At 43.4% G+C, this 26,761-nt stretch overlaps 1 protein-coding gene across 2 annotated transcripts; it reads left to right on the forward strand.

Annotated features, from left to right (window-relative positions):
- The first annotated feature begins 5,891 nt into the window (after nt 1-5,891).
- TBP (TATA-box binding protein) lies at nt 5,892-26,761 on the forward strand. Of its 2 annotated transcripts, none has more exons than XM_047734867.1 (8): nt 5,892-6,029; nt 8,731-8,937; nt 12,151-12,551; nt 16,877-16,964; nt 22,887-22,978; nt 24,452-24,619; nt 25,563-25,657; nt 26,360-26,761. In XM_047734867.1, exons 2-8 carry the CDS (start codon nt 8,884-8,886, stop codon nt 26,437-26,439), a joined length of 978 nt encoding a protein of 325 aa, XP_047590823.1. In that variant the 5' UTR covers nt 5,892-6,029; nt 8,731-8,883; the 3' UTR covers nt 26,440-26,761. The 2 variants fall into 2 exon arrangements, with proteins under 2 accessions (XP_047590823.1, XP_047590822.1); XM_047734866.1 differs by having other exon boundaries at nt 5,898-6,029; nt 8,734-8,937.

Genomic DNA, 26,761 nt, shown 5'->3' on the forward strand with positions numbered 1-26,761 from the left:
GCAAAGAGCAGGATGTGGGGCTCCTCCATTCCCCGACCCTGAGGTCATGACCTGAGCCAAAGGCAGAGGCTTAACCCACTGAGCCACCCAGGCGCCCCGAGGCAGCCATTTAACCTTTAACCGACTAAGCAACCCAGGCGTCCCGTGAGGACATGTTTTAAATAAATGATGCAGCGAGCTGAAAATCAACCAAAGGAAAAAAACCTGTTTTGCAGAGAGACCCAGAGACAGGGGTGGGTGGGGAATGTTACTCTAAGCTTTGAATCTGCTCCCAGCCTTTCTGGTGGCGCCCTTGCACCTCTGCCTCCACCTCCTGCTCCTTCTGTTTCTGCACCACCGGGGGCTCCGCTCACACAGCTTCTCCACCTGCCGCACCACTGGCTTCTGAAGCTCCTCTTCCTCCCCTCATTATCAAGGAGCACAAAGCACCCCAAGATGCTGGGCCCCTCCTTAACGATGTTCAGGATAAAGCGCCTCCCAGATTAACGTGAAGGGACCCAGGGGCTCCCTGGGCTTGAATTGCTAACCTCAGACCCCCACAGGTGCCCCAGGTAAAAAGTGACAGTGGGGAACAAGTCGATGGTCTTTTAGTGGATGCAACTGTGACATGTCCAGTATTAAAGCTAATTCAGTGCTGTTGGTTTAATTAAAATAAATATGTTTTTAGAGTTACCTGCATGGAATACGATACATTAGCTTTTATTCTACCTGAATTTATTAATTAAAATCATTTTGTATCTGCTGCATTGTCAACAAAAATGACTTAAAATGATGGTTGATTTTGTGTCTCATAAAGTTTTCATAATTGTTATGAACCAGTAGGTTGAATAGATAAAAAGGCATATAGCTTTCAAAATTTTTGGTAACCTTGAACTTTTGCTAAGTTAAATGATAAATTGGGCTGAACTCATTGGATATGTAATTCTTTTCTAAATAAGATAATATACTAAAACGTTATTCGATGAACAGGCTTATCTGCTTCTGGCTTCTTAATACAGAGAAACTAAAGATACTTGGGTTTGCTAATAAACACAGTTTATACTTAATTGAAAGATTGTGCTATAATACACATGTTTTTAGAAGTTATGAAATGTTTTATAAATTTGCCCCTGCAGAATCCCGGTGTACAGTTCACAATTGGTTACTACTTAATTGTCACTGGAGACTAAGGTTTCTAAGAGTTAAAATTCTACTAACTGTAGTGAAGACTGATGGAAATAAGGAAAGCAACTCTGTATGTCGGAAAGAGCTGTGTAAGAACGGTATAACAAATGAGAATGGGGGGAGGGGCGCCTGGGTGGCTCAGTCAGTTAAACACATGCTCTCGGCTCAGGTCATGATCCCAGGGTCCTGGAACCAAGTCCCACATCGGGCTCCCTGCCCAGTGGGGAGCCTGCTTCTCCCTCTCCCTGCTGCTTCCCCTACTTGTGCTCTCTCTCTCGCTGTCAAATAAATAAATAAAATCTTAAAAAAAAAAAAAAAAGGTAAAGTGGCAATTTCCCTGATTTCTCTTAAAAAAAAAAGAAAAAGAAAAAGAAATGAGAATGGGGTGCCTGGGTGGCTCAGTCATTAAGCATTCAGCTCAGGTCATGATCCCAGGGTCCTGAGCATCTCTCACACCCTGCTCCGGGAGTCTGCTTGTCCCTCATCCTGCTCATGCTAGCTCCCTCTCTCTCAAATACATAAATAAATAAATCTTAAAAAAGAGAAAAGAGAATACATTTTTGTTGAGGTAAAAGAAAGTAATTTTGTCCTAAAATGAGACTGGTTATTTAGAAAAAAGGCTTGGGACAAAATCTGAATGAAAAAGTTGTAGAAGGTTTGTGAAGGAAAATTTTTCAAATGGGAAAAAAATAATTTTATGTGTGCTCAAAACTAAGATGGAAATGAATGGATTTTTTTTTTTTTAAAGATTTTTATTTATTTGACAGATCACAAGTAGGCAGAGAGGCAGGCAGAGAGAGAGAGAGAGAGAGACAGGAGGAAGCAGGCTCCCCACCGAGCAGAGAGCCCGACTCGGGGCTCGATCCCAGGACCCCAGGATCGTGACCTGAGCAGAAGTCAGAGGCTTAACCCACTGAGCCACCCAGGTGCCCCGGAAATGAATGGATTTTAAAAGTATACTTGTATAAGACTGAAATTCTGTTTTTCTTTCTATTAAAAAGACAAAGTTTTCTGGAATTATTGGTCAGTTTTTTTTTTTTTTTGGTTAAGATTTTTATTGATTTATTTGACAGACATCACAAATAGGCAGAGGGGGGGAAGCACCCCTGTTGGTCAGTTCTTGATAAAATACTTTTTTATACTTGATATGATACTTTCTTGATAAGAAAGTATAAACAAAGTTTTTTTTCTTTGTGCAGAAAACCAAAGTTTCTATGTTTTGCCTTTATCAGGTCTTTGATTACTTAGAACTAAAACTTCTCGAATATTAAACGAGCTAAGTTTTGCTAACTATATAACCTTCTGTAGACTCTCTTATTGCCACCTTGGTTAAATAGTTAATTAAATATTAAGCGTTATAGGGGCGCCTGGGTGGCTCAGAGGGTTAAAGCCACTGCTTTCGGCTCAGGTCATGATCCCAGGGTCCTGGGATCAAGCCCCATATCAGGCGCTCTGCTCAGCAGGGAGCCTGCTTCTCTTCCTCTCTCTCTGCCTGCCTCTCTGCCTACTTGTGATCTCTGTGTGTCAGATAAGTAATAAAATCTTAAAAAAAAAACTTAAAATATTAAGTGTTATAATAATGGTCCTATTTAGGCACGTGTTTTAGAACTTTGAGGGTTTTTTTTATTTATTTAATTTAAATTTATTATTTTTTTAACTTTGAGGTTTTTTTTAAAACAAACTTCCCTAGATTCAATTTCTAAATGAAGTCTTTTTGACTAATTAAGCTTTTTTATTTGGTATGTTAAGTTACTGATAAGCCTGGTTTGAAACATTGCTAGTTCTCTAATGTTTGCTCTTCCAAATTTAAGGAGATTTTCTCTTAGGATATCTGTGACTTATGGAAATATGATAACATATTCCTTTGTGAACAAATTTAATCATTTGACTTTTCTCCCTACCCGAACCCTCGTGAATTCATAAGTATTCTTTCTTTCATGACAATTAAAATTGTTTGCATAAATTTGGCAAATCTGTTCTTTTTATAACAGGACACCATTGGAAATATTCATTATACTACCAAGGCTTTGACTGGAATGCCATATTGGAGAGAGACATACATAGAATCAGATTTGACTAGGCAGCTTTAAGGAACTAAGGTTGACTTTACAGAGTCAATAAAGTTCCTTGGAGATGTCAGTGGAATGTCTTGCATAGGAAGTCCCCAGCAGCCTTACCAGGTGAGTCAAGAATGTCACTTCCTGGCAGGTACTGGAAACTTTAGAATATTTGGGGGACCTCAAGAAGAGGAATTCACCCAAATCTACAGGTATTACAGGCAAATCTGACACAAGTATTTGGCTTGGCTTCTGGCCTCAAGACACTATTAGAAGTTCAATCTGGGGCGCTTGGGTGGCTCACTCAGTTAAGCTTCTGCCTTTGGCTCAGGTCATGATCTCAGGATCCTGGGATCGAGCCCACATCCGGCTCCCTGCTCACCAGGGAGTCTGCTTCTCCCTCACTCTCCCTCTGTGCTCTGTCAAATAAAAATCTTAAAAAAATAAAGTTCAATCTAGAGAATCCTTATGAACAGTTCTAGCAAAGCAAGTTTTAAAGAATTTATGCAGTCAATCACTATTCTTGCTGAGCTTATGTAAATAATTAGGCCAAGGTTGTTAAAATTGGACTTGTTTTTCAAATGATCTAGTCTCAATTTGTCTATCTTTAGAAATGAGGGCGACTTTAGGAAGAAAAATTATGTTTCAATAACACACCTTCGTGGATGTTAAGTTCTGTCCTGATTATCTTTGAGTGTTTGTTTGCCTATGCTAGACAGTTTGAGTTAAACTTCAGAGAAATTGTCACAGTAGCTGACGTATAGACACTCCTCATGCTTGTTTCTCTGTGGGGATGATAAGACCACATGGGCATATGATTACTTGAACAGCGGGACAGTGGGATGGATTCCCCAACAGTCGTAAAACTCAACTATCACCTTGACCAGTTCTCTGTGGTTGGGATGGCAAAACTGCTCCTTCAAAGCTGGAGCATACCCCATTCCATGGGGTTAACTATGGACTTGTGGAGACAGTGCATGGCCTAACTTTCCTTATGATAGGATTGGATGATGCACTTGGGGATACCCTTATTTCCTGGAACAAGTCCCCTCCCACTTGCCATTGATTCCTCCGAATTAAGGCATTGTTAAGGCTAGACTTCCAGCAAAGAAGGCTTCTTGATTCCTTTATCCCCTTAGCTCTGTCCCAGGAGCTGTCTCTAGGGAATTAAAATTCCAAGTAGAGGCTTTAGCCAAGCATACAGTGCCACCGCTTGGCGATCCTGTCACTCACAAATTCAGAAGGTGGCTCTCTAAAACCAAATGGTTCTTAAAGATGCTGACTGCAGCTCAAGGAGGACCTGTGCCCTAACCCTAACCCGAATTACTCAAAAAATGTAGCTGACGTCACGAAAGAGTTAAACACATCACCACCATAGATGCTCCAGCTCTAGATCCTTTTAGCAATTGGCTAAATTTAACTCCTCCTAAACGGAAATATACCCTATATTGCTGTATTTCTTGTTCTCCTTGTCTTTGGTTGTTTGAATTTTCGCAACTGTCAAGCAGGAGCTCTCTGTATTCATACTAGCTTGGAGATGCCCTCAGAGTCTCCCTCAGTAGAAATGCCAGAAACAGGACCCCACCCCCCACTCAGTAAAAGTCTTTACTCCAAGATCCTTATGTGGTCCCCAATTGGGAGGAAGTAGCTCCAGAAGAGGACCTTCTCCTTTAATCCCAGATATGGAATGAAGAAACTGAAAGTGGGGAGTTGAAGGCTCCACTGCCAGCCCAGCCACACTAGTACCCTTTGAGCTCCAGCAAGCACCCTTAGCCCCTGTGAGTAATCTTTATCTGTACACCATGCATTCTTTTTTTTAACGATTTTATTTATTTATTTGAGAGAGTGAGAACAGGGATCAGGACAGGGGGGGAAGCGGACTCCCCACTAAGCAGGGGACCGATGCCCACCTCGTCCCAGGACCCTGGGATCGCAACCCCGGTGGAAGACAGACGCTTAACCCACCGAGCCACGCAGGCGCCCCGCCTGCACAAACCAGACAGTGCGGAGCCATTCCCCTTGCACAGCTTCGGAGCACGGCGATAACGTGGCTGGCTGGTACCGTCGTTCTCCGCCTGGCCAAGAAAAGCGAGGGGCCGCTGCCCTCCCGTTACTGATCAACGGCCCTAAACTCCTTTAAACATGCCCGAGCCAGGCCTGACGCTGGAGCGGGCCTTCGGACAGGGCGCCGCCTTCTTCCCAGAAAGCCGGGGTCGCTCTCCGGTCAGAGCGCCTCTCCCTCCGCGGCAAGTGTGGAAAGCGCGCGCGGGACGGCTCCGCAGACCCGGCCGGGACTCATCCGCACGCCCGGCGGCTTCCGGCCCCTCCCCGGGCCCCGGCGGGAGCCTCCCAGGCCGGCCGGCTTGCGCAGTCCCGCCCGCGTGGCGCACTCGGCGGGCGGCTGCTGGTCGTCCGCCCCCCGACTGGGGCAGAGAGCGACGCCGCTGCACCGTGTCTGAAGGCCGCGTTTGAGAACCGCGATCTTGCCCCTCCGCAGCCAGCGCCAACCCGCGGACGGCCCGCTCGGGCGGCCCCGGTCCGGAACTGCGGGGGGCCCCGCCCGCCGCTCATTTCCTTTCCGCGGAGGGCCGGGGCCGCGGCGGAAGTGCCCCTGCGCCCGCACTGCCCATGGCCGCCGCCCCAGTGTGCGCCGCCTGCGGAGGCCGAGGCTGGAACTGGCGGAAGTGACATCATCAGCGCGCGCCAGAAGTCCGGCAGGGTCGGGAAGGGTCGCCGTGGCGGGCGCCTGGGCCGCCCGCGGCTCAGTTTCGTTTCCGCGGGCCTGCGGCGGTCTCTGCGGGGACTCAGGTAACGGCCGCTTTAGCTTCTCCTCTGCCCGGGGGATTCGCGCAGAGGCGACCGTGCAGCGAGCCCCCAGGGCGGGGGCGGGGGAGACGCTGAGCGGGCGCGCAGGCCGCGGGGGGAGGGGGACGTTCCTCCGGCTCGTGCCGCCGCCGCTCCAGCCTCTACCGGCCGCCCGCCCGCCCGGCCCGCTGCCTCGGTTCCCTTAGCGGCTGTGCCTCGGAGGCGGCGTCCGTTGTTGGAGCGCCGGGCCCCGGGAGGCCCGGACCGAGCAGCGCCGCACAGCCTGCGGCTGGAGGCGTCTCTGCGTCGTGCCGGAGGGCGGGTGGAGCCCAGCCGGTGCGCGCCTGCTCGGCCGCCCGCAGGAGTGCTGCGGCCCTCGGGCGCCGGAGAGCCCGAGTGGAGGCAGCTGCCCCGGCCTTAGCAGGCCTAGCGGTGCGGGCCCCCGGCGGCGCGGTTCCCGAATCCGGACGTGTCGCCGGGCGCCTGGCGCGGAAGAGCGCGCCCGACCGAGGTGCGCCGACGCCGGGAGGCTCGAGGCTTCCCCGTTGGTGATTGTTCGCTGCGTCAGCCTGCGGGATAGGAGCGCGTCCCGCACGCGGCTGCGTGTTTGAGAGAGAAGTGGGCGCTGCGGGGGCCGCCGCAAGCGGGAACGGAGGACCGCGCGCGCGTGCTCCGGCGGGAAAGGCGTGCGGTCGGCGCGGCGAGCGCCGGGCTCCCGGCAGCCCGAACGCCGCGCCCCAGCCCAGCGGCGCCCCAGCCCGCGCCGCGGGTTCCCGGCGCGGAGGGTCGCAATGCCGGGCCGGGTCTGGGGCCTCGGCGTCTGGGGACGTCTCTTGTCGTGCGTCTGGTCTCGGGTCTCGGGTCTCGGCCGTAGCGGGGACCGCCCCCACGGAGCGTCGCCTGCGGTCAGTTTTGTCTGCCCAGACTGGCCCGCGCCCGCGGCGAAGGGCACCTTTTCACGCGCACGTGCGAGCCTTGGCACCGCTCTTGCCGCTGGGACCGGGAGTCGCGCTCCGAGCCCGCGCGGCGCGCCGACGCCGGCGGTGCGGGTCCTGAGCTTGTGTCTCTCGGGCCGCGCGCTCTTGAGTCCTGTCGTCTTGCGATGGATCTTTGGCCTGAAATTCTGGTGTGTGAGTTTCTGCTCAGCTGCCCGCCGGACGCAGTGACGCGGTCCGAGCTTTGCGAAAACGCCCAGTTTCAGAGCACCGGGCGGCGTGTCTGGGTCTGCGTGGCGGGCGCGCGCTGCCTCTGGGTGACGCGCTGTCCGCAGGCGGGTGGCTGGCTGCGCGCCGTGGGACCCTCTGTTGCGGGAATGGCCGTCTGGGCGCGAGTCTTTCCTGCCTCCAGACTGAGCTCTGATGCTGATGACCGTACCCTTATCGTGCTCTTACTTGTAGCACTTCTGTTGTAGGACCACAGTTTTTAAAATATAATTTTCTTATATCTGATATTTTCTGAAGTGGGTGTTCCCTTTTTTCTTCTCTCTCTCTCTCTCTCTCTTTTTTTTTTTTTTTTTTTTTTTTTTGGTTTTTTTCAGTGATGGGTATGCAGGATATATAGTCTTTGGGTCTTTTGTCCTCAGAGTGATTGTCTGATTCTCTCATTCATTCAAGAAATATCTGAGTGCTCGGTTTGTACCAATACATGCTTGATGTGTCTTTGATATGTAACATGTAGCTTTGAGACCAGCAAGTTTTATATGTGATAATATCTTATTAGATAATAATGTTTAAACTGAAATAATAATAGCTAACATTTATCCTGTGCTTACTATGTGATAACTAGATGCTGCTTTAAAAAAAAAAAATATTTTACTTATTGACAGAGATCACATATAGGCAGAGGGGTGGGGGGAAGCAGGCTCCCCGCTGAGCAGAGAGCCCCATGCAGGGCTGCATCCCAGGACCCTGAGATCATGACCTGAGCTGAAGGCAGAGGCTTAACCCTCTGAGCCACCAGGCGCCCCTGGGTGGTGCTCCTGATGTGTTCATCAGCCAGTCCTGTTTGATGCTATCAGTTCTCATAGCAAGTTAAGGATCCAACTGAGCTAAACTCAACAGAAGGTAGTCGCTTGGTTTTTTTGTCTAAAAGAAATAAAAAATGTGCAGCTAGTAAAGAGACGACGAGTTAAGGAAAACTAGGTAGAGCACAGTTTGTATTTACGGGTTTTGAAGAGCTCAAGTTACTATGTGTATAAAAACACGTTTTATTTATTTTTGGGTCTGCACAGCTTCTATTACAGTGGTCTGTTAAATTAGTAGATCAATAAACGGTCAAAATGTATTGGATCCAATTCAGTATTTATTGAACTTAACACCCAAGACATTGTGGAGAATATATAATGTCTAATAGCACTGCTACAGGGCTCAGTAAATATTTCTATTCAGAGATGACCGTTTGCTTAGGAATTGGTTTTCTTTGGATATCTTTCCCCCAAAGATTTTTAACATTGATTATGACACCTTAATTTTGAACATTCTTAAGTATTTAAATATGTAATAAAACAATTTTTGTTCTATTGATAGTTCTACATACCATCACAATAAACAGAGAAAAAATAACATTTCAGCATTATAAGGTTAGAAAAAATATTCCAAACTAGCTTCATTGTTTTTTTTCTAGTTTTTGTGTGATTGGGAAACTGGTTTATAAAACTGTACAGCCTGCCTGTATTCTTCCATTAAACTTTGAACTTTTTTCAAAGCAGATTACTGTTTCTTGATGTACATGAAGATAATGCAAGCAGTTGAGGAAGTTGCTAAGAAGCGAGTATTGGGGATGCTCTAGGAATAAGACTGAATGCCGAGGCGAGTTCCACTCCAAAGGTTCTTGATTTACCCAGAAGAAGGTGAACATCATGGATCAGAACAGCAGCCTGCCGCCTTATGCTCAGGGCCTGGCCTCCCCTCAGGTAATGCAGCCGGAGGGGGAGAGTAGATGGGGTAGAATCTGCATTATTAGAGCCGCTGTAAAAAGGAAGGAAGGAATTTAACCATTTATTGTTGAAAATGGATTTATATGGTTTTATGTTTCTCTTCTTTTCTTGAGAAGTTCTATTAGGCTTTGAGTAGGCATGACAATATTTAATTTTGGGAGTTAAAATATATATCTGTCTATAAATCTTAATCTTTCCGTAAACATTTATGAAATGTTGATTATCGGGTCTTTGATTTTGAAAGTAACTCTCACCAGGTTATATTCTGGTTTTATCTTTCTCTTTTATGCTTAAGTTTCCAAATAACATATCTACTATTTTTTTTTTTTAAGATTTTATTTATTTGTTTGAGAGAGAGAGGTGTGGGGAGGGAGAGGAAGAGAATCTCTAGCAGGCTCTGCACTGAGCCCAGAGCCTATGCTGGGCTCCATCCCAGACCCTGAGATCATGACCTGAGCTAAAACCAAGAGGTGACTGCTTAACTGACTGAGCTCACACCCAGGTGCCCCAAAAGGCTACATTTTTTGAAAAGTAGATACGTTATTTGTGGATGCCTGGGTGGCTCAGTTATGTGTCTGACTCTTGGTTTCTGCTCAGGTCATGATCTCATGGGTTGTGGGATGGAGCCCTATATTGGACTCTGGGCTTGGTGTGGAGTCTGCTTGGGATCTGCGGTCCCTCTTCCTCTACTCCTCCTACTTGTGCTTTCTAATAAATAAAAAAAATCTAAAAAAAAAATAGTCTATAAGTCAGAGAAAGACAACTACCCTATGATCTCACTCATATGTGGAATTTAAGAAACAAAACAGAGGGTCATAGGGGAAGGGAAGGAAAAATAAAATAAGGTGAAATCAGAGAGGGAGACAAGCCAAGAGATTCTTAACTCTAGGAAACACAGGGTTGCTAGAGGGGAGGTGGGTGGGGGTATTAAGGAGGGCATGTGATGTCATGAGCACTGTGTGTTGTGTGCAACTGATGAATCCCTAAACTCTGCCTCCAGAACTAATAATACACTGTATGTTAATTCACTGAATTTAAATAAGAGATTTTTAAACAAAAAATTAACCTTAGATATGATTTTCATAAAACGAAAACGTCTATTTTAAGTGTTTTGATAATTGTGTATGCAAAATACACATCTGATCTGCTGATCCACAGCTAAAGAGAGTTTTGCCTAGAATTTCATACAAATGGAATCGTATCAGGATGCGCTTTTGTGTGTGTCTGTTTTCTTTGCCCAATATAATGTCCGTATGTCTGCAGATTCCTTTTCATTGCCAAGTAGTACTCGGTTGCGTGGACGTACCACCTTTTGTGTACCCGCTCTCCGGTTGCTGACACTCGGGGGGCTTCTAGGTCAGGCTTTTATGAATAAAGTTGCTGTACACATTTGTGAACAGGCTTTGTGTGTACAGTTTCTGTCTCTCTGGGGTCAACACTTGGGAGTGGGATTGCTGGGTCATATGGTAAGTGTATGTGTCACTTTACAAGAAAGCGTCAGACCATGTTCTAGTTCCACCAGCAGCGTGTGAGAGTCCTGGTCGTTCCACATCCTCACTGACCCCTGAGGCCTTAACTTTTCACCATTCTGGTGGTTGCCTGGTAGTATGTTTTCGTGATTTCAGTTTGCATTTTCTTGATGGCTAACAGTCTTGAGCATCTTGTCAAGTGCTTATTGGCCCATTACATGCCTTCATTGGTAGAATGTCCTCCTCATCTTTTGCCCATTTGTTTATTGGATTGTTTGTCTATCTTTTATTGAAGTGTAATTGCTCTTCATGTGTTGTGGGTATGGGTTCTTTCTCAGGGGTAGGTACTGTAGATGTTTTCCCTCAGTCTGTGGTGTGGCTTACTTGTTAATTTTCTTAGTGATGTCTTTCAGAGAGGAGAAGCTATTACTTTTTTTTCTGAAGTCCATTTGCGTGTATGTCTGTGGTCCATTGTGTGTTCATTTGTATATGTGATGTAAAGAGGCAGATCTTTAAAAAACCTTAGTCTTTTCAAAGTAACGGAACCTGAATATTTTCTTGCCAGTATTTTCTAGACCTAAGTGTTAGATGCAGCAGAATAATGTCTATACTGTTAGGGCTGCAGTACACGGTTGATCCTCCTCTCACATTCTTCCTTCCACTATGTTGGTTAAACAGTTCAACGTAAATATCTTAGACAGTTTTGGTTTGTACTTTGCCAGAAAAGTGGTAGAAGTGGGAAAGGGTTAGGCTGTCTTTGGATCTCGCACCCATGTGAGAATCTAATGAAGACTCTGGGTCCCTTCATGCCAAAATATTGGGTATAGTTTTAAGAGGTCCATGAAGTCACCACAAGCTCTGCAGGTCCTGTGGGCTCCATGGGTTTCGGTGTCTGGTTAGTGCATTGGACTGGATTTAGGAGAACGTAGCTGTGATTGTGGCTTCTTCCACTAGGGAGATCTGTGGTCTCAGGAAAGTCATTTAGCTTTGTCTCCTGGTGTCCGTTTTCTTTTCCTTAATGTGGGAAGAACAGCATCTGTTTCCCCTTTCCCAGAGTTAACAAATGTAAGTGTCCGCAGAAGTTAAACGTTTGGAAAAATAAATTGCTATTGTTCTGATAGACTTATTGGATTTTCTCGATTTAAACTTTTTTGGAGAGCAAATGACCCACCTTTTTGTAGAGTATTCTGATAATTGTCATTATTGTTGTTAACACTTCAGTGTTTTCTTTGTGTCTGTCATTGTGTTGAATTAGTTAAGAGGCATCTCTAGGGTAAGCACGTAATAATCATCCAAACTTGGACAGATCCCTTGGAAGTGAACGGGGAACTAGCCAGGCAGTATACTAGGGTAACAGTTTAAACACAGATGGGGAGTCACTCTAGTTGTTTCCTTTATTCTCTCTAACGGTGTTAGAACATTATTATTCTGTGGCAATGCCTGAAGGGCTAAGCATCAGGTTTTCACATGTAGTAAGTCGCAGGGTTGGATTTCACACCTGGGTATGATCCCAAATACTAAGCTTTTACCTACTGTGTTATGGTGAAGAGGAAAGTGATACGTATAAGAACAGCAAATGCCTTTTTATTAAGGCATCATAACCCCATTGATACTCGAAGGCATCTGGCCTCGTACATCTCCCCTCCTCCTCTACTGCACAAGTGCCGGAAACACCCAATCCCAACTGGCCTGACTGTACTGTTCTCCTGACTTTCCGCAGGGTGCCATGACTCCTGGAATCCCTATCTTCAGTCCGATGATGCCTTATGGCACAGGACTGACTCCACAGCCTATCCAGAACACCAACAGCCTTTCCCTCTTGGAGGAGCAGCAGAGGCAGCAGCAGCAGCAGCAGGCCCAGCAGCAGCAGCAGCAGCAGGCCCAGCAGCAGGCCCAACAGCAGCAGCAGCAGCAGGCAGTGGCCGCGGTTCAGCAGTCCACCTCCCAGCAGGCCGCCCAGGGGGCCTCGGGCCAGACACCACAGCTCTTCCACTCACAGACTCTTACCACTGCACCCTTGCCGGGCACCACTCCACTGTATCCCTCCCCCATGACCCCCATGACCCCCATTACCCCTGCCACACCAGCCTCTGAGAGCTCGGGGATCGTGCCGCAGCTGCAGTGAGTACTTTTTGTTGTGTCTTCTCCCTTACCTAGAAGGCTCCCTTGACTGGGTGCTGCTGTTCCTTGTTTTCAGGTGGATTAGTTTGTTGAAGGATGTCCTGCCAGTGGTAATCATAGGCTAACATTTGCTCTCTCTCACGTGAGAAAGGGATGCTAAGCTGCCTTCGTGAGTCAGTCCCTTCAGTAAAGGACTCGCATAACATCTTCAGACATTTGGTAGCTTGTGTTCATAATTTTGGGCCAAATACAGAAACAGAAGCTACCCAATTGTTACAGACCTTTCCCTGCGGCTGATCTGGTGAATCAAGCCTTGTGTCGTGTCCTTCCCTTGTCAAGTTTTCAGTTTCTGGGAAGGGAAGATGAGTTACTTCGTTTTTGTTAGTTCATGGTGATCCTTGTTTGTCTTCATTAGTTATTATGAGGGCTGCATATAACTCTTTGGAAAGCCGTGTCCTTTCCACGAGCTGAGGATGTCTTTTCTTGTCCTGAATGGACTTTTCTACATAAATGAAATGGGTTCTCTATGTAACCGAATTGGGTGTGGGGTAGGTGGGAGTAGGAAAAAAAATTATGAAAAACATATAAATATTCTCATGTATCTGTCAATGAGAAGTATATAGCTTTTGCTTTTGGGAAACTTACTGCCGAACTGAAGGGTCATTTGCAATAACTACGTTATCTAGTTTTCTTGTAAGCCATCTCTGGTCATTTTTAGAACTAAGTAATGTTTACTTATGGGTCCTGTTATCCAGATCTTGCCTCAGGTGTTTGACCTGACATAGTTTTAAAAATCAGACACTTTGCATTTTACTGATTTAGAGAGATAATCACTTATGAATTCACCTTTGTCTACACCACTCCCTGTTGTCTTGCATACTTGTTTGGGTCTTGTGGGCATTTAAGTTTGCACCTCTTGTTTAAATCAAATTATAACTAGTTGTGATGGGGGTATTTGTTTCTTGCCGGCACCTTAAACTTTCTGATACTCTACAGAGCATCTAGTCAGCCACATTACTGAGTTTCCTTATCAGCTAAGAGCCCTTCTGGGTGGGAATTCAATAGCTTCTAAATCTTAGAGGCTTATGAAGAATTGGGGTAAATAATTAATGAAAAGAATATGTTTTTAAGGGGAGCCTGGCTGGCTCAGTTGGAAGAACATGTGACTCTTGATCTCAGGGTTGTGAGTTTGAGCCCGTGTGGGTATAGAGATTATTTAAATAAATGAACTCAGAGAAGAAAAGAAAGGAAAGGATTCTGAGGGGGTGGTAAAGCAGGAGAAAAGCCCTGGACCACGTGGCTTTGGGGGTTGTTGCAGACACTTAAAGAAGAACTGACACCAACCCTTCCCAAACTTCTCCAAAAAAATTGAGGAGGGAGTGCCTCCTAACTCATTCAGTGAATCCAGCACTGTGCTGACACCAAAGCCAAAGACACTGTAAAAAAAAAATATCTACAGACGAGTATCTCCATGATCATTGATGGAGAAGTCCTCAACAAAATGCTAGGAAACATCATTAAGCAGCGTATTATATACACCATGAGCAAGTGGGATTTTTATTCTTAGAATGCAAGGGTGGGTCAGCATACAAAAATCAACCAGTGTGATACTCCAGAACAATGCAATGAAGAAAAGTGATCATCTCAGTTGATGCAGAAAAAGAACGGACAAAATTCAACATCCTTTCATGATAAGAACAGTCAACAAAATAGGAAAAGATGGAAACTATCTTCACTTAGTAAAATCCATATGTAAAAAGTCACAGCAAGCCTAATACTCAGTGTTGAAAGACTTAATGCTTTTCTTGTAAGATCAGGAATAAGGCACTTATATTCAGCAGATTACTGGAAGTTCTAGTCGGAGCAGTCCTAAGAAATGCAAGGCATCCAGAGTATTAGGAAGGAGTAAAGTTATCTTTTTGCAGATGTTATGATCTTACACAGAAAATCATAAATATTCCACAAAAAAGTATTCGATATAATAAGTGAATTTATTGAGAAAAGTGGCAAGATACAGAGTTAACACTCAAGAGTCAGCTGCATTTCTGTACACAGTGAGCAATATAAAAAGGAAATTAATCAATTCCATGAACAACATGATCAAAAAGAAGAAAATACTCAGGGATTAGGTTAACCAAGGATGTGAAAGACCTATGATGAGAACTATAAAACATTGCTGAATTAAGCCCTGAATAAGTGGGAAGACATCTCATGTTCATAGATTGGAAGATTTTATATTGTCAAAAGCTTAATATTACCCAAAATAATCTATGTATTCAAGTGCTGTCCCTATCAAAATCCCAATGATATTTTTTGCAGAAATAGAAAAACTCAGGCTGAAATTCATATGGAATCCCAAGGGACCCTGAATAACCAAAACAATGCTGAAAAAGAAGAACAGCCTGGAACGCTGACACTTCCTGATTTCCGAACTTACCACAAAGTTACAGTGATCAAAACAGCATGGTATTGGCATAGACACAGACATTTAGACCAATGCAGTAGAACAGAGAACCCAGAAATAACCCTTGCATATATGGTCAAATGGTTTTTGTCAAGGGTGCCAAGACTGTTCAATAGAGAAGATAGTCTTTGCAACAAATGGTGCTGGGACAACTGGATATCCACATGCACAAGAATGAAGTTGGGCCCTTAACTAACACCACATTCAAAAACTAACTCGAAATGGCCTTTCTGGTGGCAACCTCCCCATAAGAACATGCCTGTCATGACGGACCTCCTTTACTCGACCCCAGAAGAGGAGAAGAGGAAGTACAAGAAGAAGTGCCTGGTGCAGAGCCCCAGCTCCTACTTCATGGACATGAAGTACCTGGGATGCTACAGAATCACCGCTGTCTTTAGTCACCCGTAAATGGTAGCTTTGTGTGTCAGCTGCTCCACTGTCCTCTGTCAGCCCACAGGAGGAAAAGCCTTCCTTTAGGCGGAAGCAGCTCTAAAAGCACCATGAATCAAGATGACAGGATTTTGGATATAAAAAACAAAAAAACTAAAAGTAGATCAGACTTCAGTGTAAGACTCAGAACAATAAAACTCTGAAGAAAACGTAGGACAAAGGCTTCATGACATTGGATTTGGCAGTATTTTCTTGGATGTGACTCCAAAGGCAGAGATAACAACAGAAAAAAATAGATAAATTGGACTGCATGAAAATTTTGAACACTTGTGTATCAAAAGACAGTGTTCACAGTGTAAAAATGCAAACCACAAGGTGGGAGAAAATGCTTGCAAATTTTGTATCTGATAAATGATTATTATCCAGATATTTAGAGAACTAAAAACCCAACAACAAAAAAACTTAGAGCCTGATTGCAAAATGGGCAAAGGACTGGAATAAACATTTCTCCAAAGAAAATACGTGAATGGCCAATAAGCACATGAAAGGGTGCTCCAGGTCGCTAAACGTTGTTTATGTAAATGCAGATCAAAACTGCAGTGAGATACCACCTCCTACCCATTAGGATGGCTACTGTCAAAAACAACATAGCAAGTGTTGGGGATATGGAGAAGTTTGACCCTTATGCACTGCTGTTGGTTAAAAAAAAAGAAAAAATAAGAATACGTGTAGCAGTTGTATGACTTAATTTGTGGTAGATGCCCCACTACCTGCTTGATTCCGTTTGTAAGGAGAGAAATGTCAAAGGTAGGTGTGCAAAAAAGTTGATTGGAAGGAAACAGATGATGTAGAAATGAAAACATTCATTGGATTGATCATTCTAATTGCTCTTAACAATTGTGTATTAAGGTACCCAGCTGTCCTCTTATCCAACCAAATTGTGAGCCATCAGGTTTTCAGAGGATTGCATTTTGACAGGACAGGAAAAGAATCAAAAGCAGCAATGAGCTAGAAACAACTGGAGGTGCATTTGCCCTCGGGAATCAGTATTCACGGGATGGTGATGCTCCTCCTCAGCGCATGATGGTTTAAGGGCAATTAGTTTCATTCAAAGGGCTTATCAGGGCTTCATTCAGAAGGCTAAGGCATGGCTCTAGGGAGAGATGAGCGCAAATCCTGACTTACCTGGCACAAGGTAACTGCCCCATTTAAGCCTCTGCGTCTTCCTCTGAAAATGTGAATATTAATAGTTACTACTTGCTAGTGCATTGTAAGTATTAAGTGGGTAACTATGTAAGATGCTGACCGTGGTGTGTGGTAAACACTTAATAAATGTCAACAATTTAAAGAAATACACCTAATATAATTAAATTTGTTCTAGTAAAAGAATCAGATTTCTAGATAATTATCTAACATCTGAACCTGTAAAAGTTAAATAAATGATCATGTTTTCTTTTCAAATTTCTTGCAGAAATATTGTATCCACCGTGAATCTTGGCTGTAAGCTTGACCTAAAGACCATTGCACTTCGTGCCCGAAATGCTGAATATAATCCCAAGGTCAGAGCGATTTTAATGTATTTTAAACTGTAATAATACAGGAATTTACTGTTAAAGGTCCCTAGTCCAAAATGTTTGTGTTATGCCTACGTTTGTTGGTACCAACAAAATGAGGAATTAAAGCAAAATGCGTATTTTTTTTAAATTTTTTTATTGAAGAGCCACCGTGTGAGAGACCCTAGAGTAATAGCAGTCTACATGTTAAACTACTAAAATTTGTTTACACGTTATGATGGGGATCCCGTGACATTAAAGAACAAAATATGTAGTGTGATTGCATTTATGTTTTGAGATCTGTGTAGAATGGAATGATAGGCTTTCTGGAATCTACTTCAAAATAATCCAGTTGGAGAATTGGGGAAGGGCATTTGGATGAAACAGGGTTGGCCAGAAGTTAATAGTTTTCAGAATTGGATGGTAAGTACAAGGGAGTTTATTATATTTTTCTAAATTTGTATAACTTTTAAACTTTTATAGTAAAAAGATTGTGGGATAACATACCTATAAGATTTTTGTTGTTAAGGTAGCAGCCTGAGTACATGGTAAGACTCTGCATTAGTAGATAAGCTGTTTTTTTGTTTTTTGTTATTTTAAATAGTACAGGGGTGCCTGGGTGGCTCAGTGGGTTAAAGCCTCTGCCTTCGGCTCAGGTCATGATCTCAGGGTCCTCGGATCGAGCCCCGCATCGGGCTCTCTGCTCAGCAGGGAGCCTGCTTCCCCCTCTCTCTCTGCCTGCCTCTCTGCCTACTTGTGATCTCTTGTCTGTCAAATAAATAAATAAAATCTTAAAAAAAAAAAAATAGTACCTATTTGCATTCACAGACGAGTGGACATTCTTTGAGGACCAGAGCAGACAGGTGAGGTGTTTGAATGTGGAAGATGATCAGATTGAAGGCTTCTGGGACAGGGCCCAGCAGAAGACAGTTCCCCCAAAGTTGAGAACATCTATTCTTAGCATGCTATTTACTCTCTTACCTGGGGAGCTGGTATTAAATTTATTTTGTCAAACAAAGAGTAAGGTTTTATATAAGAAAAAGAAAAGCAGGCAGAAAGAAAAACTTGAGAATTTAACTGAATTATATGTGACTGGCTGGCTGTGTAATGTGTGTCATTGTCTGGTTTGTGTCCCTCATTTTTGCCAGGTGAGCACCATTTCCTTTACTGATGTCTCCCATGTTCCCGCTTTGGTTAAATTCCCAGTCTGGGTTGCCCGTGAGGCTTTTACTCTTTGTCTCATGTGGCATTATTTGAACGTCACCTTGAAAAGAGTGGCCAAGTGGCAGCCTTCGAGCACCTGGATACTTGACAGTGGAAGAGTAGTAAAGGATAAGAAGCATCTTAAGTCTCCTAAGAAATAAATGGATTTCACTTCATATATCCAGGTTTTGTTTTGTTTTAGTTTTAGTTTTCTGATGCCTAACCAAAGAATTAACTCCCAAGAATCAGTTGGGTCAGTTTTAGGAGTGAAGTCTTTTTATCTCAAGTGATTGATTGTTCTGCGTCCCCCCTGCCCACCCCCAATATTTATCCACTTACTAGCAATTGTACCAGTACTATGTGGCTGGCCAGTAAATAGTTGAGGACAGTGTCATTAGCTGGCTCTGTTTTAGCCCATGAATTTGTGATTGTTGGGGGAGTGGTTTCATGTGTTTTTTGAGCCACAATCCAGGAACTCCTGTCTTTTCAGGAACTCCGCAGTCAGGGTAGAAATCTCATACACAAAGTGAAATCATGTTCTCATACCGTTTTGGAAATAGCACAGAATGATGAAAACCAAGGGGAAGAAGTGAGAGAAAGAAAAGGCAGTAAATACACAAAGTCTGTTGTGCTGTCCTTGATTCAGAGAAGTCTTGGGAGGAAGCTGTATTTTCGGGAGTCATCACTTTCTGGAGGCCTTTGAGTAGATTTGAGGTTAGTGTTCAGGCAGAACCCACGGCCATTTGGATTCTGAGTACGTGCAAGCTGGGGCAGGTGTCCATGCTTCTAATCCTGATGCTTGAGAAGTGTTTCAGGGAGGAGAGCCTGAAATGCTTTCATCTAGGCAGTTTGAAGCCGACTTCCCCTGATGTCTCTTTCGTGTCTCCGTCTGCTCCCTGTATGTCATGTAGAGATATGTGCGGTGAGGTTTCCTCTGGAAGTGTAGCTGACCCAGAGCGGGTACATGACACTGTATATGACATTGGTTTGACCAGTAGAGGTTTCCCGTGCTATCCAGAAGTTTGCATTAAGTCACTTTGCTTTTATGAAAGATGTACCCTAGTACCTGTTTTTGCTAACAGAAAGACATCTGAGGAGAATTTTTGTTTTACAAAACGGTAATTGTTTCCTCACTTTACTCCATTTCAGCTTACAAAAGGCTTCACAGGAATACTCCACTTTCCAGTAGCAGAGGAGGCCTGTGCTTGACAAGACCAACAGAGAAAATCAGTGGACCGTTAGTGGGGGCCAGGCCAGTTTTCCTAGGTCTTTCAGGAACAGCGTCATAGGATGAGAACTTGGGGGGATTTTGAGGTGTAACTCACCTTGTCATTAGGGCTGAAACTTTAGGCCAAAGGAAATAAAACTTTTTGGAAATGTGGACTGTTTTAGCCTTGGCCTTTTAACAAAGGAAAGCTTCAGTCAGTGGGAGAACTACGTACACACTATGATTAAGCGTATCTGAAGTTTTGGGTTTGGCTACTAGATCACATCTAAGTGAGAGTTCAGAGTTTTGCCCGCTATAACAGTTTTTCTTGGCTTGTGAAGTATCCTTGTGAACTTCTCAAGTTAAGAATCCTCACCAATATGTTTGTAAAGTTTGAATCAATGTACATATTTGTCTCTGTCTTCTTGGTGGCTTTTTGTTTGTATGCATACATGTGTGTGCTACGTGCCTAAGTATCAAAATTTGAAGGTGATTTTGAGTGGAACCAAGCCATTTTGAGATATTTAAATAAAACAGAGAAATACAATGACTAAGTTTCTGCCTCCCTTCTCAACTTGAAAATCTGTATATTATTGTGTTGTCAGTGGTGGCTAACCCTCATACGAACTGCTGTTTGATGAGTTAGCGACGCCTGTTTCCCCAGAGTGCGGTGCACTCTTAAAACTGCTATTTCCTTCAGAAGTCTGGTTTTTCTAATAAGTCACTAATGTATGTTTAATGTTTTAATTGGAGATATCCAGAGAAGATAGAAAACTCTTATTTTGCTCATGACATAAACCTAGATCTTAGTAACTATTAATATTTACTCATGAACCTCTAGTAAGACAATTATTTTAGTGGAAAGAGCTGTTGTAACTGTATTTTATAATAATATTTAGGAGTTAAACTATATCAGTATAAAGTATGCCTTGATTATGTTAAATATATGAATCATTACTGAATGACTAATTTTAGGGTGTATCCCCAGAGCAAAACAGTCAGAATGAGGCAGGTTTAGATATATTTTGATAGTTTATGAAAATAGTTTAATTTTCTTTTTTAAGGGAAGGGAAGTAAGTAGCTGGGTTTAGAGTCGAGCATTGTTTCACAGTTACATAGGAAGCAGACAAAGCAATACAGAAGTGTAGGGGAATGTTTGTCAGTGATAGCGGATAGCTAAGTTGGATGAGCTGTGGGTTGAGAAAAATGTTAAGTAATGATCTTGGAGCAAGTGTCTAAATCTCTAAAATATAACCTGGCCTTTTATATACAAGTGAGGAAGATGCAGCCTAGGTAGAAAGGTCCAAAATAAAAATTGCTGTCACAACTGGCTAAGAACAAAAATGGCTCATTTAACTGTTGAGACTTTGGTCAGCTTGGTTGAGCTAATTAAAATATGGAGAACATCAAATATGGCTAGTTGCTTCAGAGCCCCTTTTTATGTATGAGAATAAACCTTTATGGTTACCTAATGGCCATTTAGGAAACCACAAAGATACTTGGATCCAAGAAGAAGAAGAAAAAGTTCTTCTTCTTCTTTTTTTTTTTTTAATACTTAGAGTAAGAATCTAAGGAGAAAAAGGAAAAGTCAGAACTGTTTAACTTTTTTCATCATTTAAACCGTTTTACCTTTTACTTTGAAATGTAATATCAGCATATTAAGTAAAATACATAATGTTGAATTTGTGATATTAAAAACTGTAACAATTTCCTTAGTAAGAAGGTACAATATATACTTATTACCTGTTGTGTCTGGTATAGTCTTTACCATTTATATTAGTTACTACTTTTAGCCAAAGCAATCAAGTGTTGTTGCTTACAGATGCAAGGAAAATTAGAAGGTAGATGACCAAGAAATGTCTTGCTGTCTCTCCATCAGAGCACGATATATATTTGTTCTATAATTGTTTAAAATGGTAAACATGTATATCAGCATTGTCCTTCCACCAAGAAAGTGAATGGTTATTATATCGAATATTAAAAAGAAAGTAAATACCATAAAAACTTTATTGACCAGTGTTTTTATCTTTATCTTAAGAAATTATCTAAGTATTAAAATTTTTTTAAGTATTTGTCCAAGATCCCAGGGTAACTAACATCTGGAAGTAACTGTTTATCCATCGTGGCAAGCCTGTATCATGTGTAGCATTAGAATAATTAATCTTTTATCATTTTATTTACTTTGAATATGTAATTTTACAGTTTTATAGTCTCCAGTGAATTGATACTGTTCGATCAAGAAAACCAGTAGAGGGAATTTAAGAAGTGCTAAATAATGAGGCTTTTCCTGGGACTTGTATAAACTAGAATATAGTGTTTTTGCATGATGGTGAAATCTGAGGGAGGACCACAGGTTTTTTTTGTTTTTTTTTTTAAGATTTTATTTATTTATTTGGCAGAGAGAGATCACAAGTAGGCAGAGAGGCAGGCAGAGAGAGAGAGAGAGAGGGGAGGAAGCAGGCTCCCTGCTGAGCAGAGAGCGGGACTCGATCCCAGGACCCTGAGATCATGACCTGAGCCAAAGGCAGAGGCTTAACCCACTGAGCCACCCAGGCGCCCCAGGGGACCACAGTTTTAAACTAAAATTGCTAAAGCCGTCTAATTTGTTGAAGAGTCATCTTGATTAGAAATGAATTTTTCTTTACCAGATATTAAAATTTTTAGTTATTTGAAAGCTATTTTTTGCTTTTTATCATGTAAGCTAGTATTGTAGGCCATTAATTCAATCCATGGCTGAAGTATGTTCCCCTTGAGTTATAATGTTAGGAATAAAAACATTGTTAAAACTTAAAAAGTAGAAATAAAGATAAAAACTTTGATTTTTTTCTTATTTTGGAATTTTGTAAGTGTTAATACTTTAATACTGTTTCAAAAGCCAGTTGGAAACAGAAGGTCATTTCAGTACATCTTGGTATGTTTGTAATCTGATTTTACTCCCACTCTGGAGGTAGAGAAGGTTTATCAGTCTACCTGCCCAAAAAAATCATTAATAAAACAGAGAAGTTACAATTCTAGAGGCTAGCAAATACAAGGTAGGAAGAAGTACTGGTATTTATTAAGGATGTAATAAAGTAAAATGTTTTGCAAATATTATTTCTTTTCTTTAATTGGGGGTGTAGAGCGAGAGGGAGAGAACAGTTCGCAGGCAGGCTCCACGCCCAGCCCGAAGCCCCACTTGGGGCTCTGTCCCACAACCCCCCTGAGATTACTACCTGAGCTGAAACTAAGAGCTGGTTGCTTTACTGCCTGCGTCACAGGCACCCCACAAATGCTACTTCTTGTTGGGATGTCTGTGAAAGAATGCGCAGACCTTGGCTCGCCTTACTTAGCAGTCACCGTTCATTCTGTTCCCCGTGCAAAAAGCATGCGTGATGCTGTGAGGGAAGCCTTTGTGGGAACACGTGTCAGACCTTACGAGAACTCCGTATGTGACTCTGTATGTGTATTTGTCATTGTTCTTCTAAGGGAAATCAGCAGTTGGGCGTGACCTCATTGACGGTTGTCTCTGACCCTTTTAGCGATTTGCTGCTGTAATCATGAGAATAAGAGAGCCCCGAACCACTGCACTGATATTCAGTTCTGGGAAGATGGTGTGCACAGGAGCCAAGAGGTAGGGTTAAGGAGTTCCTTCTCCTGGTCATATGTTATCGTGATTATCCAGTTGCATTTTATGTATATTTGATAAAATGTAACATCCAAGCTATGACTAAGGATTCCTGTACGTGAAAAATTTTATGTATAGCACAGATTCATCCCCAAGTGAAAAAAAAAATGGGTCAGGAACCACAAAATCTCAGAGCTGATGGTGTGAGGGAGTCCAGATGGGCTGGGTCCTGGCAGCGGGACAGCCCCTTGTGCGTTGGCCACAGAGCCCTGCTGCCCCTTGTTACAGGCCGTTGGCCTCAGGAGGGTGGGGTTGTGCGGGTCCTAACGAGTGTCCCCTTTCCGGACAAGCGTTGTTGCCTGTGCTCTTCACCTGTCCGGAGTGATCCTGTCTGGGAAGGTTAATGCTTCGGGCCTTGACTCTAAGCCTTATGGAGCAGACGCCGTGTAACCGGTGGAAGGCAGTGGTTGGGGGAGGAGTACATACATCAGCTTCGTAAAGCTTGAGCAAATGAAGTAAACTAAACTTCTGAAGTAAAAGATAATTCCTGTGCCTTGGAGTTGTCCACACGCAGAGGGGACTGTGGATGCCTTTGCTTATTTGGTGAAGGGAAGGCTGCTGCTGCGGATGTTGTGGTTCCTGGTCTCTGAGTTTTTTCAGAAGCCAAGATGCGGGTCTATCCCTGGCTTTCACGGAAGTCTTCAATTAGGAGACTTGTTTCCCCTGGATGGAGCTTCGAAAACTTCTGGTTTATCAGTCAATTTTAGGCAGTTTTTCTTTCCCAGACATGCTTTTCATGTGCACTGTTCAGCCTTCTTTATCCCTTTGCTACATGCTGAATAGTGTGTGTCTAGTTTATTTTAGTGAAATCAGAAACTGCAAATTTATTTTCCTCAAGGAAAAAAAAAGCATTGCATATATGCGTGCTGAATTTTTGTCATTCCTGTGACCCCTGCACTTGAGGGTCTTTTGCTCATGATGGTGTTACTGCTTTTATTTTGCTTTTCTTACGTAAGCTCTCTATTACTAAGCCGTAGTTTTATCCAACTGAGTAGTAAGAATGGATAATGAGAGGTTTGACATAAAAGAGGATAGAATTAGTGTATGCAGTTGTCACGTACAAATCGCATCAGAGATGAGGATTTCCTGTCAGAATGAAGTTGTTAATTTTCATCTCAGGGTTGTGGGGTAAAATATAGGAATATTAATGATAGTGGTGGAGATGTGATGCTCTACTTTTATAAAACCTGGGCGTATCAGTAATTTGGTGTAAGCCTGCAATTTTCTGTCAAGGACATAGGAGTACTTTATAATAAAATAGTTAATGTCTTCTGTTATTTTCTCTTATTGGGGGAGGGTGCCATTTTTCACTTTTTTAAAAAATAAGCTTTTCTAGTTTGGACTTTTTATAAGTTACTTATGTAAGTAAGTATTTTTTGTGGCTTTGACTAGGACTATCTCACTTTTTCCTTTCCCTAGTGAAGAACAGTCCAGACTAGCAGCGAGGAAATATGCCAGAGTTGTACAGAAGTTAGGTTTTCCAGCCAAGTTCTTGGACTTCAAGATTCAGAACATGGTGGGGAGCTGTGACGTGAAGTTCCCGATAAGGCTAGAAGGCCTCGTGCTGACCCACCAGCAGTTTAGCAGGTGAGCCTGGAATGTACTGCCTGTGGCAACAGTTCGTTCGTAATCTGTGTAAACACTGTTCATGGTAAAACGTGCAGAACAGACAGTACGTGAGCGCAAATGATGTAGTGACAAATGTATTTAATGTTGAGGTTTTTTCCTTATGTCTTGGAAAACGTGTTGTTCTCACTATTCTCCTGCTTCCTGTTTCACTTATTAACATCTATTATTCTCCTTGACTGGGATGAAATTGATTCCCTGTTATTTTATTGCTCAATCAGTGCATTTTAAATGCATTAATTAAATCTGTAACCTCTTCTGTCAATTTTTATCCCCATTTTTTTTTGTTTCTTCTGCTGAACATTATATGAGCTCTACCAGCAAAGTGTACCCTTGAGTGAAGTGAATATTCTGTCCTCTTATTTCCTGCCACTTACAAGGCCGCTGCCCGCCTTTCCAGCCTCTCTGCTCCCTGCCCCTCTTGGACAGACGCTTTTGTTTATCAGTTTTATACCTGGCACCCTCTTGTTGTACTTCCCACCTAGGAAACCTCTCACATTTCAGATGTCCTCCCAAGTATGCCTTCCTCAGGGAAGCCTGTTCTGCATGTCCACTAGGTTAATCACACATGTTATAACTGGTTCAGGCTGTCTGAACTGGGAAAATGAGGCTGCTGGGGTTCGAATCCGACATGCCACTCATGACCCTTGGTAAGGTAGACTCTGCAGAGCATAAAACTGAAGGTCTCATTTTCACTTACGTCAGAAAATCCAGACTCGTTAGAGATAGGTCTGCAAGTGCTGATGACAGATCGCCCTTATTGCCCTTAAGTTCTCTCTCCTTTGGGTTCACCTCCCAGTGAGTTTGTGGCTTAGTCAGTATTTTCCCTGTGCTGGTCCTCATTTTGCCCTAAAGCACGGACAGCTTTTAATTTCTAAACTGTTTTTTGCCATTTTCCTCCTAGTTACGAGCCAGAGTTATTTCCTGGTTTAATCTACAGAATGATCAAACCCAGAATTGTTCTTCTTATTTTTGTTTCTGGAAAAGTTGTATTAACAGGTAAGTTGTAACAGAAAGTAGTGTCTGAAGGTTTGAAAGAATTTCAAGAACAGCATTTTCTCAGTGCTGAGAAGTTTCACAGACTGGGGACAGGTGGCTACCAAGTGGTACAGACGATGCCTTTGCCCCTTTGTTCTCCTCCATCCTAACAGTCTGATGAGAAACCTATCCGCCAGGGCAAGGGAGAGCAGGGGAAGTAGACCACAGCAAGGCCTATCGTGGGGAGAGCAGGGAAGGTAGCCGTTACATCGGTTAAGAGATGACATTTTAAGTTGGAAACCCTCCAGGAGAACTTTGAGATTCATCAGCAGTGCCATTTGGAGACCACAGGCGAAGGTTCAGAAGAGTTTGCTTGAAGGCAGCAAATGGGAGAATAAGGCTTGGTCATTCCTTCTGCACGCTTGGGTCACAAGCTGCTCAGGTCACGTGCTGATGCAGGGACTGACACTGGTCACATGTGAACTGCTGAAGGAAGCTGCAGCCATCCAGGGCACAGTTTTTAACAGTTTTAAAAATCCATTTTAGGGAAACAGTACTCTAAAAACAAACAGCTTTGTGACAAGGGATTCCCTCATTAACGTTTTAGTGTCTGTGTCTAACTGGTAATGGAGAGAATTGGGCTTGTGGTTTTAAAGTAATTTTACCTCTTTAACATGTTAAGAAAAGCTTTTTCCGACTCTCTTCTCCACCTTGTCTTCATAGGTGCTAAAGTCAGAGCGGAAATTTATGAAGCATTTGAAAATATCTACCCTATTCTAAAGGGTTTCAGGAAGACGACATAATGGCTGTTATGTACTCTTGCCTCTGCACCCACTTGTTTTTAAAACAAACCCGTTTTGGTACATGGAAATGGTGGTGTTGCGGACGGCCCCGATTTGGTAAGATGGTGTTCTGTGGGTTGCAGCACCCCGTGAAGCTCTCCAGCACGCGTTCCTGGCGGGGTTGCCGAGAAGCGGTCTCCCTTCTGCAGAGAGAACGCCGCAGCGTTATGTAAGTTGCTCGTACTGTGCTGCTGTTGGGCAGCGCTGCCCGTTTATTTATATGTAGATTTTAACACCCGCCGCTGTCAGCAAGTTGGTTTGAGGCACAAAACTTCGAGTGTTA

This window comes from Lutra lutra, chromosome 6 (genome assembly GCF_902655055.1).
Source record: "Lutra lutra chromosome 6, mLutLut1.2, whole genome shotgun sequence".
In the NCBI taxonomy this organism is placed as follows: Eukaryota; Metazoa; Chordata; class Mammalia; order Carnivora; family Mustelidae; genus Lutra; species Lutra lutra.